The 16696-nt window shown below is 31.8% G+C and overlaps 1 protein-coding gene across 2 annotated transcripts in view; it reads left to right on the top strand.

The window, feature by feature from the left end:
• Window positions 1-1159: 1159 nt before the first annotated feature.
• Window positions 1160-16696, top strand: part of Vps13B (vacuolar protein sorting 13B) — a 368739-nt gene continuing 353202 nt past the window's right edge. For both annotated transcript variants that reach the window (XM_075373949.1, XM_075373942.1), the window contains exons 1-2: window positions 1160-1422; window positions 14075-14180. In XM_075373949.1, coding sequence (XP_075230064.1) covers window positions 14094-14180 — 87 coding nt within the window. In that variant the 5' untranslated portion in view covers window positions 1160-1422; window positions 14075-14093. The remainder of the gene's footprint in view (window positions 1423-14074; window positions 14181-16696) is intronic.

Raw genomic sequence — 16696 nt, 5'->3', positions numbered from 1 at the left:
TATTAGAAAAAAATAGACAAACATTAAAACTGCTTATTTACTATAAATACAGCGAATACTACAATTTCAAATGTACTTCGATAAACAATTCATTTCTGAATAATTAATTTAAGTTAAACAAGAATTCATTTCCGTGAATAGCGCGTACCTTATAATAGACATTGTTTAAAATAAATGTCAATTCCATAATTTTTGAATTTCAAAAACTAATCAATTTATAAAACATTTCCGAAATATCTTTCATTTGATTATGAAACTAAATTTTCATTATTCAATCAAGATTTATCGATTTATTATTTTTCTCATAGGAAAAGTAGCAATTACGAATAATCAGTTCTGTATATGTAATCATGAATATGCACGATCTACATACCGTGTCTTCAGAATCCACCTGTAAGCTCCATCTGCAGATACAAGAGCAACTCGCAGAACTTAAGACTTGTGCAAAGTGGGATTTTCGGCACTAATAAATATCAAAAACAAGAAATCTGAGAGAGTTCTTTCAGTTGATCAACAAATGTGTTTCTGTATGTCATCAATTCCAGAAAATGTGTTTTGTAAAAAAGTACAAGCTCAAAATTGTTATTAATTATTAGAGTCCATTAATGAACATCACTAGAAAATAAATATTTTAGGCCTTTGGAATATTTTCTTGTTACTGTTTATTGAATTATATTATTTTTATTTATTTTTCACTTTGTTACATTGCTTTGAAAGTTTGGCAGTACACACGCCGAAACCATCACATAGATTTTTTTTTTTTTTTTTTTACTGTTTAACCTCCGGGTTCGCAGTTAAGCATTAATGCACAGAGGATGAGATGAATGGTTTGTAGCGTGTGTGAAAAATGCCATGCCTGACCGGGATTCGAACCCGGGAATCGCGGTTCCAATCAATAGATTCCAATCACTCATAATAGACAGATAATAGTGAAGTTATCAGTTGATTAGCTGATGGTGGAAAATATGTTGGAAGTATAATTTGCACATTATAAGTACCATTAATTTACACATTGTTCTTTTTGAATCAATGGAAAACTTAATTTTAAAAGATTTAAATTATTTAACATTATTAAAAATCTAGATATACTGAAGCATAGGGAGACTCTCTTTTTTGAAAATATTTTCTGTTATTTTCTTGAATGCCGTTGGTATTGGAATATACCATAAAGAACAGGTGACTTAGTTTGTTATTAATGTTTTAGTTGGAAAGTTCGGATTTCGTCCTGTTAAGGCCAGTGTTTTAAGTATAGGCGTAATTACTTAATTTAAATAATCGTTTGTGCGCTGGAATTAGTTTATTTTACTACAATTTTTTTTTTTTACAAAATTGTCATTACCTGTTACGTGTGATTTAACCTAAAAATTTGAATGCCGGTTATGTTTTCGTTGTTAAATGTGTTACTGTAGAATATATATATCGGTAAGTAACTAATTTTGACATCATTTTAAACATCTATGTTAAATTTAACCACCATGTGATGTAACAGTTACTTTAGTTATACTAAGGTAATAAATTTTACCGCAGATTCTACGCCACGTATAACTCAAATTGGTATATTGTAAAAGTGTGAGCGCTGTAATTACACTTTTCCTCGAGACTTTATTAAATGAAAAAGTTAATGCCCATTTGTTTGTAACTTGAGTTAACCAACAAACATATTTGAACTAAATATGAAGTTTAAAATGAAGTTCAAATAAAGTTGTCTGTATAGATAGTAATAGTATATTAATTTCATTATGTCAAAATAACTATGTTGTATAAGAATTCTGTGTTGATGTACACTACATTGTTTATGAATATTTTACATCTCAACAGTTTCACCTTATAGGTTATCGATATCAAGCCATGTGAACATTCTCCTGAAATGCCAAATTTCAAAAGCTCTTATGCCTTTCTCATCTAATTCTTATTACCCATGTTTTGCTAAGTATTATTTTAATTGTGAAAAATCTTGTTTTAATTAGTTTAATTTCTGTTAATCAGTCTACCAGTGAAGAATGCTATAAATAATGTGTATTTGTTTTTAAAGTAAATATATGGATAAATATTTAAATTGTTTTTACATTTTTTCCTGTAATTTATGAGCCAGATTAGTGTACCATGATATGAGCAAGTACTTTTAAATGTCCATGCTTTTTTATTGTGTGATGCTCCTCACAAGTTTGTGAAGTGTAATTCTAGTAGAATTCTGTATCTGCTTGGGTTTTTTTCGCTCCAGTGTTTCACTTGATGCAAGGTACTTGAAATGCATTTGTGAGCATACGTTTCTGGATTATATTAATAGTTTACTGTTAGATAATTCTCTGTATATTCTCACCATTCATCTGATTTGTTAAACCAGGAAGGTTATTGATTTGAATTCTAAATAATAATTGATCCACACTGTATATTCAACTGTATTTAAAAAACAAACAGTCTTTTGTCTTTAATAGTATCAATCAAGTTTCCATTTTAAGATAAAACATGACAAACATAAAACAGTTTTGTGTTATAACAATACCTGCTAAATTTTCATTTTGGGGGAAAACATGACCAGTGTAATTTTTCCTTTGGTTGAATAAACTTATCTCTTTTGATTGTCAAACCAGGATCATATGTTATCGTGGGATTTCTTAGTAAATTTTATATTTAACACATATATTAGATTACCTTACATCATGTAGAAATTTGATCATTTGACTGTTGTATTATAGCTAATATGCATTTCTGTCTTCATACTTTTATGGCTCTAATATCTTAGCCCAAAATAAAATTATTATTATTACTATTAGATAAATAAAAGTTGGTTTTTGAAAATAAAGTTTTGATCTGTTTGAAAAAGAAACTCTTTAGGAATTTGCTTATATTCACAAAACTTTTATTTGCTAAAACTCCAGCATTGGCTATCTTAAGTCCCATTTAATTTCATGATGTATACGATTCTAAATTTAATTTATTGAAGTTATTCTGTATGACTACTGACAGTTTTCACAATATTTTACACATTTGTGATTACAATACAAGCCAACTCAATACATTAAATTAAAAATTTTATGAATATATATGGAAAAACACAGAATCTGGGCCCAAAACCTGTTATTAATAACACTTTTATTGCATATATAACTTTTCATTTGTATTCTGATTATCGATTAATGATTGAAGGTTTCTTTTTTTTGTCTTCATTCATTTGACTGGTTTGATGCTGCTCTCCAAGATTCCCTACCTAGTGCTAGTCTTTTCATTTCAATATACCCCCTACATCCTACATCCCTAATAATTTGTTATACATATTCCAGATGTTGCCTGCCTGCACAGTATTTTCCTTCTACCTGTCCCTCCAGTATTAAAGCAACTATTCCAGGATGCCTTAATATGTGGCTATAAGTCTGTCTCTTCTTTTAACTATATTTTTCCAAATACTTCTTTCTTCATCGACTTGTTGCAGCACCTCTTCATTTGTCACCTTATCCACCCATCTGAATTTTAACATTCTCCTATAGCACCACATTTCAAAAACTTCTATAAAATGCTTTCCATGCCTATTTTTCAATTTTCTCTATTTTGGTTTGAAAGACTTCATCTTTAAAAAGTTTATGAATAACTGGACCAGTGAAAACGCCTTCTTTCACTTTGGTTTCTGACAATTGTGGAAACTTATGGCATATGTATTTAAAATACTCTCCTTCTTCAGATAGAGCCTTTACAAATTGTTTCATCAATCCCAGTTTGATATGAAGTGGAGGTAGGATCAACCAAACTTTTCCGTATTTTATATTTTTGCTCCCAGTTTCTAATAATACTCTATATGGTCATTCTTTTCTGATCCAATGTTCTTTCTTGTTCCGGCTGTCCCGTTCACACAAGAAGCTGGGACATTTGTTATATTCTCCCTGCTGCCCAAGAAGTATAGAAATTACTTTTAGGTCCCCAGATACTATCCTTTCATGATTGCAGTATTTCAGTTTAGACAGAACTAATTCTAAATTCTCGTCACATTCTTTCAGATACACAAAGTGTTCTACTGGCACTGAAGCATATTTGATGCCATTATGAAGAATAACAGCTTTGAGGCTTCTTTTGGACAAGTCAGTAAATAGCTTCCTTTCATTCACATCATACTTTATTTATAACTGCTCCATTACACCAGGAATATTGTTGCAATAAATTAATCTTCCATCTTTAGAAAAGTATGGAGTAAAGACTTTTTCTCTGTTTCTGTACCATGAGAAAGAAATGCCAGGGACCAGTAAGTTTTTTCTTTTAATCTAGTTCCTAAAAGTTGTGCTGAATCTTTAGGAAGACTTAAATTTTTGACCAAGTCATTCAGTTCATGCTGTGGAAAAGTTGTGGTTCAGAACTATCAGAAATAAAACCGTCATTATCATTGTCATCATCCTGCGACTGTTTCAGAGTTGTTCAGTATATCTTTTAGTTTTTCTGGAATTGAAGGTACAGGTATAGGATGTACTGGTAAATAACAATTTGGAAAAAAATTTTTTCTTATTTTTTAGATTGAACCCTTGTACATTACAAGAACAAAAGTAGCAATCATCACTGATTTTGTGGTTTTCTCCAGATCATCGGTGCGCCAAACAGAAAAGACCTTTCCTTACCTTTTATCCATTTGCGTAGTTCTTCCACACAAGTTTAACAAACTGTATGAGGGGCTTACGTTTTATCTAGGTCAGCAAGTTTTATCCTGAAATAGGCACAGTACACTTTTTTAACAAAGTCTAATGTTTCTTTGCTGTTTCTTCACCACAAACTCCCTGCAAATGTATTGAAGTTGTTAGGTGAATTAACACATCCCCTTGAAGCCATTTTGAAATACAAAAAACACAAGAACAGAAAAAGTAAATTAACTTCAAAAAATTGAAAGAAAACAAAAACACTATAGAAGGTTTAAAGAACTGTTTAACACTAGCAAAACCTTTCAACACAATGTTCTAATTGCAACTGATTTATTTTTATTTCAGTAGAGTTAAGGGGAGTAGGAATGAGTGAGTCATCATCTTTTATCCAATAGTTAGACAAAAATGACTCATGAAGTCACTCTTAATCATATTATGTCATCTTATTAGTCAGTCACTCATTTTACTGTATCAGGCCAAAATTATGAATGCTATTTATATTCATTCCACATAACCAAACTAATAATAAAATATCAAAAAAATTAACACAGATCTAATTTCTTATTCAACGTTTTATAAATAAAATATATTATCAGTTTTGAGAATATTACAAAATTTGATTTAGTGAAAAAACTGTACATGATGAAATGTTTTGACATTTTTCCTGAAACCAGCACACAAAAATCTATAAGAATCGGTTATTAATTTTCAAACAACTTTTCTGTTGTTGACCTGTGTAATTAGTCATTAATTAGCCTGTCAGTTTTTTCTTTAAATTCCACTATTGCTTTTCAACATCTGAGTTTGCTTTGCTATTTTATGGACTCCTATCACTGCTTGCCAATTTTTATACAGATTGTTACTCATCTTTCTCTGCTACATTTGTTTTTTTAACTTTAGATTCCTTAACATCTTAAATTATTCCATTTCAATTATCAAATGTCTTCTTGAGATGTATAAGTGCAATGTAATAGATTACTCATTCCATTCTCTAGATAATTAATGGACTTAATGGGCAACTTATAATTTTTATCTGTACTAACCATAAGTGAATATAAATTGATATAGTTCTGATAATTTTCGGATTTAGATCTCCATTAGTTGTTTGGCAGTACCAAGGATTTTTATTGGTAATTTAGCATAACAATGTAACTATTCTACATTTTATATATGGATGCCAGATATCAGCAAGATATCCAGCATCAAATTATCTTTAATCAAAGTTTTGATTAACTTTGAAAAGAGCAAACCTTGATTGTTAAAATGCCTGTCACAAACCTGCTAAAAACTAGGCAAGCCAGGTATGGTTTTTCAGCTAATTTCATAGGCTGTAGCTGTCTGGTAGATAGTACTAAGAAATTTTCACATGGTATTCAGTGTGAAAGTTGAACTTTTCTGTATTGCTTATGGTTATAAGTTGGGGGGATTAAACCTTTATTCTTATTCTTTTGAATAGGATTCCAAGAGGGAGCTTCTTTTGCTGTACTATTAGAATGACTGAGTAAAATATTCTTCTATTTATTTATTGGTGCCTTCTTTAATGTGGTAACAGTCATACTTTTTCAAAATTTAGCACAATTGTGTTGTTCACTGTATGTTATTACACATACTAATTGTATAGCCTATTCAGTCTTGCTTTGCCTATACAATATGATTCTGATGGTTATCTCTCCATACTTCCTTTTTGAGCTTTTTTTAAATACTCTTTTAGTGTTGTGTCAAATACTAAAATAAAGTTTGTTAAGTTTCTCTTTCCTTTTTTACAGCTTATCAGATAGTTTATTCCTTCTTTATGTTGGGTGTTTATTCTTTTCCTGTTTGTTGTTTTCCTTCTGTGCCTCTGATCCTAATACAGTTTGCTTTATTTTATCATATTAATAAAATGTTCTCTTATTCTTTTGTACATTTACCATTTTGCTAAAACGTTATAATGTCAGCGATCTCTTTTGCCGTTAATTCTGGAAGAACTACTCATCTATCATTCTCAAATAACTGTTAATTAACTGTACAATTGAAAAAATATTGACCAAGGAGCTGTTCTGCTGTTATCCCGGCACAGATCACCACATGTGTTCGATTCCTCAAAAAAGTGAGGATTTTCTTTTGCCCAGAAAAAAAAACATTTTTGTTATGGGAGCTTCAATAAATCATACACCTGTCTAAGAACATGATGTTCTTTTTATCGTTTGCCCTCTGAAAGCATTCAAGCAATTACTGATATGCATAATCACGTTGATCAAGGTCATTGTTACTCAACTCATTCACTGTGTTTAGACGAAAACATTTTACTTTACCGCGTATGGTTTTGAATTTTCGATTCTGGAATGCCTAACTCTTCAGAACATTTGGGTGTTGATTTCGTCGGTGATTGTTGAATTGATGCCTGCATAGCAGCATATATCTTAGTTCGACTGCTCAGCCTCCCAATGCATGGCGCTGATGAACAGTTCCCGTTGCAAAAACCTTCTTCTCTTGTGTCAGTATCATTTGCCATGGCGGTGATGATTTCCTAAAAGACACCAAGAAGTCATTCATATTGTTCTCCAATGTTTTACCTGTGTGTAGATGTTTGTAGACCCACACATAAGCTAACAAACACTCTTCGGCAGTGAACGCACTTGTATTCACCATTGTTCCACACTCGACTACAACTAAGATCATCCCACTACGAATGAACACACTGGACGATCTCCACCATTGCTTATCCTTTCCCACCTTTTCTAGCAGCAGTGAGTGATATCAGTGATGAGAATTGGCAACAGTAGAGCCCAATTAAGCAGGATTTACTACATTGTGAAGGGACATCCAGCCCACATAGTACGTAAGCAATATGAATGGGAAATAAATTATGCAAGCTAATGAATTTTTTGTTTATCAAACATTTAAGATTAATTTATACATAGGTTTAGCTCTCTTTTTAACGCAATTATGTAATACTAGCAGACCCGGCAGTGCTTTGCTATTGCTATACTTTGAGTATAGTAATTGAACGTTTGATAAAACATTTAAAAACTGAGCATTGCAGAAGTTCACAAAATTTAACCTTTCACTTTATAAAAGTCAAAATGTAAATAAATCCAGTTGTCAAAACAACACTACCTATCAGACTTAATTCAAAGTACTCTCTAAACACAGTAGTAGGCTCAAAATACTCTTAACTTTCTTTCTACTGATCAGATCGAGGACTTTAATAGCTTTAAACCTTCTTGGACAGTGCGGACCATTTTGCAGAAACCCATGCGTAAATCAGTCCTGTAGTTTTTCAGTCTACAGCGGACACACATATACATGCAGAAGAATAATAATATGTATAGCGCCTTTTATATATGTAGAAGAATAAAGTCTGTATATTTGTTTGTTTAGTAAATATCTCAACACCTGCACCATGTAGTGGGTATAGTTTTTGCAAAACCTTTTCTTTTCACGTAATTAATATATATTCTGAATATGAGCCAAATCGGTCCATAAATACAATTTTTTGAAATATCTCAACCCCCAGCGTCACCCAACGGGTTCACACTAATTCAAAAACCTTCACGAGCGTGCACACAACAACTCACCAAAGTTTCATCATAGTTGGATGAATGGCATAGTAATGCATACGGGACAAACAAATAAAAATTCATTTTTATATATATAGATTGCTAATTTAATTTTGAGATACATATGTGAGAGTTTTTTGTGATTTCATAAAAACTCAAACTAGCAGTCTTGTCTGTTTCCTGAAGAGGGTAGTTCATGATGACAAGCTAGTTATTTCTTTTCATGCAGAAATAACTATCAAGAGGAGGTTATTATCTGCTATTTGTGAATAGGGAACATTAGGCTTGCTTATGAACATCTGATGACACAAACATATGCATCCCATTGTGCTCGCTGTGACTGCCAATTAACAGTGTACCACATCCTTGTGGATTGTATGTTTTGCAACATTGCATTGAAAATTATCCTAGGGGCTAATGTGCGAATCATTTTAGGGGATAATTAATGTTATGTTTTATGGTTTCTTAGGGCCGTCCATTTACATTCTAGTATCTGAATTACTGTAGTGAGTTTCAGCTGTACATAACAATTGCATTAGAGCAGAATGTATTGTATTACTTTGAGATATATTATGTGATATATCTTTGTTTATTACAAGAAATATATCCTGTCTGAGCAATGATAACATGTAAGTGTTTTTCACCCAGGAAAAAAAAGTGACGCATGGATTAACATGATTTATATGAATAGTTTGTCATATTTTGTGATTAATTTTCTATTTGCATTAATTTCTATTAACATTCTGTGTTGTTAATAGTTTATTAATTTAATTATTTATTTTTTTGTGATAAAGAATTAATCAACAGTTATTATTAATGGTAATGCAAAGTAGTGTGTGATGACATCCTGTTCAGAATTAATATTTTTAATTCTCAAATAAAAATAATGAAGAAAATAAATATTATCTGCCTTTGGTTTATTCAGTTTATAACTATGGTAAAGAAGCAACTGGTAAATCCCTATTTCTCTATTGAAAAACAAGATTTATGTTTTCTTTACTGGCTTTACAATTGATTATTTTCCAGTGAACTTGTAATGAATGAGCAAATTCTGCAACTTATATAATAATATAAGTTATATAATATAAACACTACAACTTACTTATATAATACATACTTATATAATATAAACATTACAAACTAATAAGTTTGTAATGTTTACAATTAAAGTATTAAAATATGTACAAATTATTATATAAACATCAGTTTAGTAAATTTATAATAATTATTACAAGATAAGGGTACAATAATAAATTAAAATTTTTGAGTTTTCAGTAATTTAAATTTCCTGTGGGAATTAATCTGAAATTCGTAAATTACTTAATGTACAAATCAGCTGGGTGGCAAAAGGTTGCTTGATGTCATGTATGCTGTTGTATATTTTGACATTGTCAACAGCTTACTACTCACTCTGTATCAGTCTATGCCTAGATGCCATTAAATTTGATGTTACTTCATTAAACAAAACTTGTAAATGTTGACAAATATTTAAATGAATATCTGAGGATTTAGATGTAATAGATAAGTTGTGGGTAATAGGTAGAGTAGAACAGAGATGATGGAAAAGTGCATATCTAACTGTACTCTATTCAGTTAGCTTTTTGAGTGAAGAATAAACAAATGTGGTGTTTGTCATGATTCTGCTGAGTCATGTCCCATATATCAATGCCGATTCACAATGCAGCCATATCTATATACAACACTATAATCATTACTCATATGTTAGTCACCATATAATCAATCCACCGGGATGGAATGCTCTAGTGGTGAATGCGTCTTCCCAAATCAGCTGATTTGGAAGTTGAGAGTTCCAGCGTTCAAGTAGTAGTAAAGGAAGTTACTTTTGTCAGAATTTGAATACTAGATCATGGAAACCGGTGTTCTTTTTTTTGTTGCTGTTATGGAGAAATAGCATTTACGTACCCCTCACAAGTGGTGGAGTATCGGACTTGTACGGGTTCAGCTAGATGCTTTTATTGAGCCTATGTATGCCTGCACCCTACCGACTAAAACTCCTAGTTCACTGTTTCTCCTCATCCGAGGTCAGATCAGCAATTGAGGATAGCATGACCCTAGGGGTGCTTTTGAGTTCAGGATGTCAGGAGTCCCTATGCCTACCACCCATCCATCCGCATAAGTGCAGATGAACAGCAGCTCTGCAGAGGGCTGCCCATCATCCCCTTTGCTCTCCAGTCAAGCTCTTTACCTGGATTCCAGGATTTTTACCTATATCATGGTCTCTGTGTATCCTTTTGGTTGTTGCCAATCACTATGAGGGGAACCAGGCATGACTATGTCATTCCCAGAACCCTCCAGGAGAGGAAACAGGTCTGACTAAGTTGTTCCTGGAACTCCACCCAGCAGCCGGGGCACAGCTGCCCCGTACTATTAGCTTCTTACAGCTCTGGATGCTTCTTTATCCTTTTGATGCAGGACTTTGTAAACGAAACCAGAAACCACCCCGAATTTATCTGTCCCAGTCAACATAACAGTAATCATGTTATCGGGATCTATTATTCCTGTTATGTCGGTACATTCTTGCCTTTCCTTCTCCCAACAGATGCATGAAAAGAATACATTTTCCACCGTCTCTCTAACACCACAGTAAAGGCAATCTGGACTCCCTGACCTTTGCCTCAAAAAGAGATATGCCCTAAAGAGACCATGGTTGGTCAAGAATTAAGTGAGCCAAAAATTCAGCTCACCAACCCCCTCCCAAACCATGGCCCTGTCTTTTTAATCAGTCTCTGGGTCCATTCACCCGTTCTTGCTGTCATCCATTTATTTTGCCATGCTTTCAGTAGCTCTCTGTGGGCGTCCTCCTTGCTCTAGCCTTCAGCTATTTTTATTCTTTCTTCTGCTAATTGTTGGAATGGTGGCACACTTGTGATAACAAAGGGAAAAGTGCCACTTTTTTCTTAAGCCTATCTAAATATCACCCATTTCGGTCTCTACATAAAGCTCTGTACCGTACAGTAACTTCGAATAATAAAACTGAATGTACAACATGTGCATATAGTGTACGTATTGATGTTTGAGGTCCAGTGGTTGTTCTCAGAAGCAAATTTAGGTTCTTTACTATTTCCTCAGCTTTAGTTTGAGTCTCCTGCATGTGAAAGGTGAAGGATTATCTGTGGTTGAGCCACATTCCTAGGTATTTTAAACTTTTAGTTGACTGGACCGGTCTGTCTGCTGTTCTGATCTGGATCAGGTCAATTTTTCTCATTGCAATCATTGTGGATTTTCGGTACAATATCTGTAGCCCTCTGATCTTCATCCAGTCGCCGACCACAGTTATCACTTCATTTGCCATCGTGGCCACTTTTTCTTCCTTCTTTGCTATAACCACCAATGCCAAGTTGTTGGCATAAGCTATGGGGTGTATGCCCTGTGGGTATTCAAAACGCAATACTTCATCAATCACAAGGTTCTATAGAACCAGACCCAATACTTAGCCTTGGGGAACCCCACTTGAAACTCTAAATTGAAGTTTATTAGCTCCAGTACGGTAAATAAGAACTCTATCCTGTAGATACGATTGGATCAACCTTCTTAAGTAAATTGGAACATTACTGTCCCTCATCATTCCAAAAATGGCCTCCCAACTGGGGAGTTAAATGCATTGTGCATATCAATTAGCACCACTACAGGAATGTGACGCATCTGCCATGTACCCTCAGCCGTTGCATCTACTAGACTCATCACTTCCTTCATGACATCAGTTGTCGATCTGTGGTGGTTGGGTTTCAATTAACCATACATTTCAGGAATGGTCAGACTGAGGCTGTACATGACTACATTTCATTTACACTCATACATATCATCCTTGTTCATCCTGTGAAGTAATACTGGAGCAGTAAGTCTCGGAGGCTAAACAGGAAAAAGAAAGAAAGTCACCATATAATCAGTTAGTCATAATAGTTTAATGTTTACATAATGACATTTCAGATACTGTACTGATTCAGCTGATAATAGTGCCTGATTATTGATATCCCCTCTGAAAAAAGCCACAAAAAAGTCCTTCAATCATGTGGTGAAAAACATCAAATTAAATGCTTACAAAAGCAAATTTCAGAGTAATCTAACAGTGTTGATTTCAGAGTCGTTAACAAAACTGTTAACATAAGTGGAAGTTGGGTTGCTTCAGTATACAATGTGATCAGTGATCTATTAATGAATTACCGTGTCCTAAGTAAACAAAACTGCACAGGTGAATTAAAGAAAATGTTGAGAATTTTGATAAAAATGCGATTTTTAAAAAAATACATGAATATTATTTTTGAAATGAACTTCCTGCAATAGAGAAAGTTTTATGAGTTGTAAATGGCGATAACGATCTACAAAGATTTCCAAAGATCAACTTTTGATAAACTGTTAAGAAGTATGAATTTTTAATATGAAAAACAGGGCCGGGAATATGCCTTAATGTACAGGGATGATATCATTATATGGCGAAGACATTAGCTCAGTGAAATAAAGAAAATGGACCTAGAAGACCTGTAGAATAAACTTATGAAAAAACTTGGGTTAATGAAGGCCACATAAAAAGTTTTGTTTGGGAAGATAAAGCTGTGAATTCATCTAAAGAAATCTTTCTGTCTGGCTTATCAACTGCTAATATGCCTCTGTCAGATAAAGTTAGGTGGCTCATAATTACGTTTATTGGCAGTGGTAATGGGTTTTTCAATGGTGATCACTGGATTTTTGAATATAAATCTACAGGAGACTATTATAACAAGATGATTTCTTTTGAGAAATGGTTGAACGATGTGACCTCTTCTGGAAGATAATTCGATTATTTTCTTAGACAATGCCCCTTATTCATTTAAAAAGGAAAAAATTCTAGCCATGTCTTGGAATGAAAAAGAATTATATCAAAATGTGGCTTAGTTCAAAAGCAGTGATTTTAGAAGAGGATGAACTTAAGGTCCACTTATTGCAAAGAGTTTTGCTTATTAAAAGTAATTTTAATGTGTATAAAACTGATGAGTTAGTAAGATCACGTGTTAAAACTGTGCTTCGATTACCTCCCTATCATTGTGAACTCAACTCAGTTGAGTTAATTTGGAGACAAATCAAAAGTTACATCATGTCAGAAAATACTAGTTTTAAAATATCTGATGTTAAAAATTATGCTTAAAAGCCATCAATAAAATTGGCCAGCAGGAATGGAAAAACTGTATAAAATATATAATGGATACTGTAATGGATACTGTTGAACCAAATTATTGGGAATTGGATAATATAATAGAAAACAAAATTGAGTCTTTCATTGTATCTTTTAATTTTGACAGCACTGTGGATTTCTTGCAATTAGAAGACAGAAACTGAATTTAATCTATTATTTGTTTATCATAGAAATTTAATGTAAAATATTAGTGAACTTTTACTATTAAATTTGCAATTTCATAACTTTTAAAAAACTCAGAGAAACTATTTTACATAAACAATTTTAATGAATAATATACTCATGGGTTATTTTTTTTTTAGAGGTGCTGAACAAGGTAAGAAATATATATTGATCATTTAACATGTATAATATAAAATGTATGTATAATTTTTGTAAAATATAACACGTGGTTACTGAATATTAGTGTTGAGTAGTTTCTTTTGTATGCATCAGGATTTACAGGAGATGTTTGTAAATCAGCTGTTAGAACACTCATACATGCAGTTTGTTTACTTGAACTTTATAAGCTAGCTGAATTAGGTGTAGTTGAAAGATACTAATAAAAAAAAAATGTATTTATGAAGTATATTATATATCTGACAATCTTCTAAGTGAAAGAAATTTTACTAGAACTAGTTAAGAAAAACTAAAATAAATTTATCTAGAAGTATTCTTAATTGTATCGATAAAGAGTAAATAAAAATTGTAAGTGTAATTATGAATTAAAAATTTATTGTCTGTTTCAGAATTTCTTGTTAGTGAGGGATGTTTAGAATTGAATCATACATAACACCTATTATCCTTAGTTATGTTGATAGATATATTAAAAACTTCCGAATTCAGGATGCCCAGGTAAGATAATGATAGTTTCTTTTGGCTACTACAAGTAAAAATGACAAATATATCTTGAGTGATCATTTGTCAGCCTTCTCCAGATTATCTAATAAAGTTATAAAAATCAGATTATAAAATAGTAAAATAAAATAAAAATGAGAGTTAATACACATGACCTATTTTTTATTGGTAAACTTAAATTTTATCATTTTCTTGAAGTCACTGGTTTCTCTTCTGCAAGCACCAGTCAGTTTGCAACAGCAAATAGCAATTAGCAAACTAATTTAAAGGAAAGAGAAAAGAATATCCACCCATATTTTACTGTTCGTCTATTTAACTGGTTGAACAATATTCTTGCAAAAATCTTTGCACTTTAATAAATTTTTACTGATTATGTAGTTTTTATGGGGGTCCTGAATCCAATTATTATTTCAGTTCACATACACACACACACACACACGCCTGCACATGTGCATATGCACACGCACAGAGGATGTTTCTAAATTACTTGTAAAACTAAACAAAAAATATCCTTAGGAAAAATGGTAATTTCTCCTTTGTTCTCCTGTCTGTCATTTTGTTATTTTTATATTTCAAATTGGGATATAGGAATCAAATTAATATTTGGTAACTGTCTTTTTAATAAAGTTTTAAAATTAGCAAAATATCAAAATACCTTTGCAAATTACAAAATGGCGACCAAGTTTATTCTTCAATCTGTTATATCTCCATAAATATAAGTTTTATCAAAATGTGTGTTATTGCTAAAATAACACACATTTTTGTAATTTTGAGTCTGTTTTCATGTCCTCAGCTTTACATTCAGTTTGATTAAATATTAGTTGTTTTTATTTATTGTTAATTCTAGTATTGTAAATTAGTATCAAATTAATAATGTTCTCACAATAAAATTTAATATTAAATAATAATAAAACAATTGATATTCATTTTTCACTTTTGAATAATTTTACACAGCAACTATTACTGCTGATCATGTTAACAATGTTAACAGTAAAAATGGAGTTGAGTATGGCCAATATGTCAATTTAAAACTTTATTACCAAGTCGCTTACCAAATATTAATGTGATTCCTCTATCCAAACTTGAGATATAATTTTTTATATAAATATAACAAAATGGTTAACAGGGGGAGAACAAAGAAGAAATTACCATTTTTTCTAAGGATATTTTTTGTTTAATTCTACATGTAGAATCCGAAAAAGTATAGCCAGCCCACCATTTTAGAAACGCTCTGTATATATTTTAGATCATTTACAGTAGTTTTTCATCTATTATTAAAAAATAGTACAATCTTTTATGTTAATTGGAAGCTTTATAATTCTTTTTACTATTACTTGTAAAGCTCAACCTGCTGTTTTGTGTTTTGTATGATGATTCTGGATTATCATGATGTAGCATCCAACAGTACTTGTCCATTATATTGACACTCCACTGTCCCTAATATCTTTTTTACATCTCCTTAATGTCTTCATGAAAGACTTTAGCCTGTTCTTTACTAATTTTCCTAAGATTTTCTGAGATTACAAATGTTCTAATAAAAAATGAAGTTTTTTTTTCATTGAATTTGCCAATATTTTGAATTTTTCCAGCATTCTTTCATCATACAGTTTTCTTTTGGTAAGGATTTAACAAACAGCTTCATGGAGTGGGAGCAAGAAGTAATTTATTTTTGAGTCTACAAGATTTTCATTCAAAATATTTTTTCTTCCTACCCCAAAATAATATTTTTCTGGCCAATGTTTTTTACCCAGTGTAGATGTCTTGTTAAGCTGTTCGATTCACATAAGAAGCATGAGTAGTTAATACATACCCTGCTAACCTAGAAGCATACTGAGTATTTAAGGTCTCCATAAACCATACACAATTATTTTCTTTATATTTTATTTTAGTAAATTACAGTTGTAAATTTGGTTACATTTCCTTTTAGGTGAACAGAGTGATCAACAGATACAGAGGATTACTTATTCCCATTATGCAGAAGAACTTTCATGCTTCTTTTAAAAGAGTCGATAAAAAGTCTTCATTCATTTTGTAGTTAATGCCATACTTGTACCATGAACTGGCAATATTGCTGTAGAATATCAAATCATACTCCTGTTAAAAATAGGTAGTAAACTCTTGTTTTCTTTTTCTATGCAAATAAACAGATATTCTTGCTGCCATTAAGTAATTTTCTTTTAATTGGGAACTCAACAGTTTATCAAATTCCTTGAGTAATCCTAAATCTCTTGCTAGATAATTTAGTTTGGATTAATTGAATGATTGAGGATATCTTCATCACAATGAAATTCCTGATCATTTTCATGTTCATCAGTTTGAACCAGAAACTGGAAATTTGGAACCAGAAACACCAGAAAGTTCTTTTAATATTTCATGAGGAATAGGCATGGAACTTATGAACAGTGTGAAATAGATTGTAATGCTGGTTGGAGGTTTGGATATAAAATAGTTTCTTATTTTTTGAATAGTAGACTAACATCACAAAAATAACAGTCATTGAGTGATTTTTTGGC

This window comes from Lycorma delicatula, chromosome 1 (assembly GCF_047948215.1).
Source record: "Lycorma delicatula isolate Av1 chromosome 1, ASM4794821v1, whole genome shotgun sequence".
In the NCBI taxonomy this organism is placed as follows: Eukaryota; Metazoa; Arthropoda; class Insecta; order Hemiptera; family Fulgoridae; genus Lycorma; species Lycorma delicatula.
Note: the sequence above shows the minus strand (reverse complement) of the source record. Positions and strands in the feature narration are given on the sequence as shown.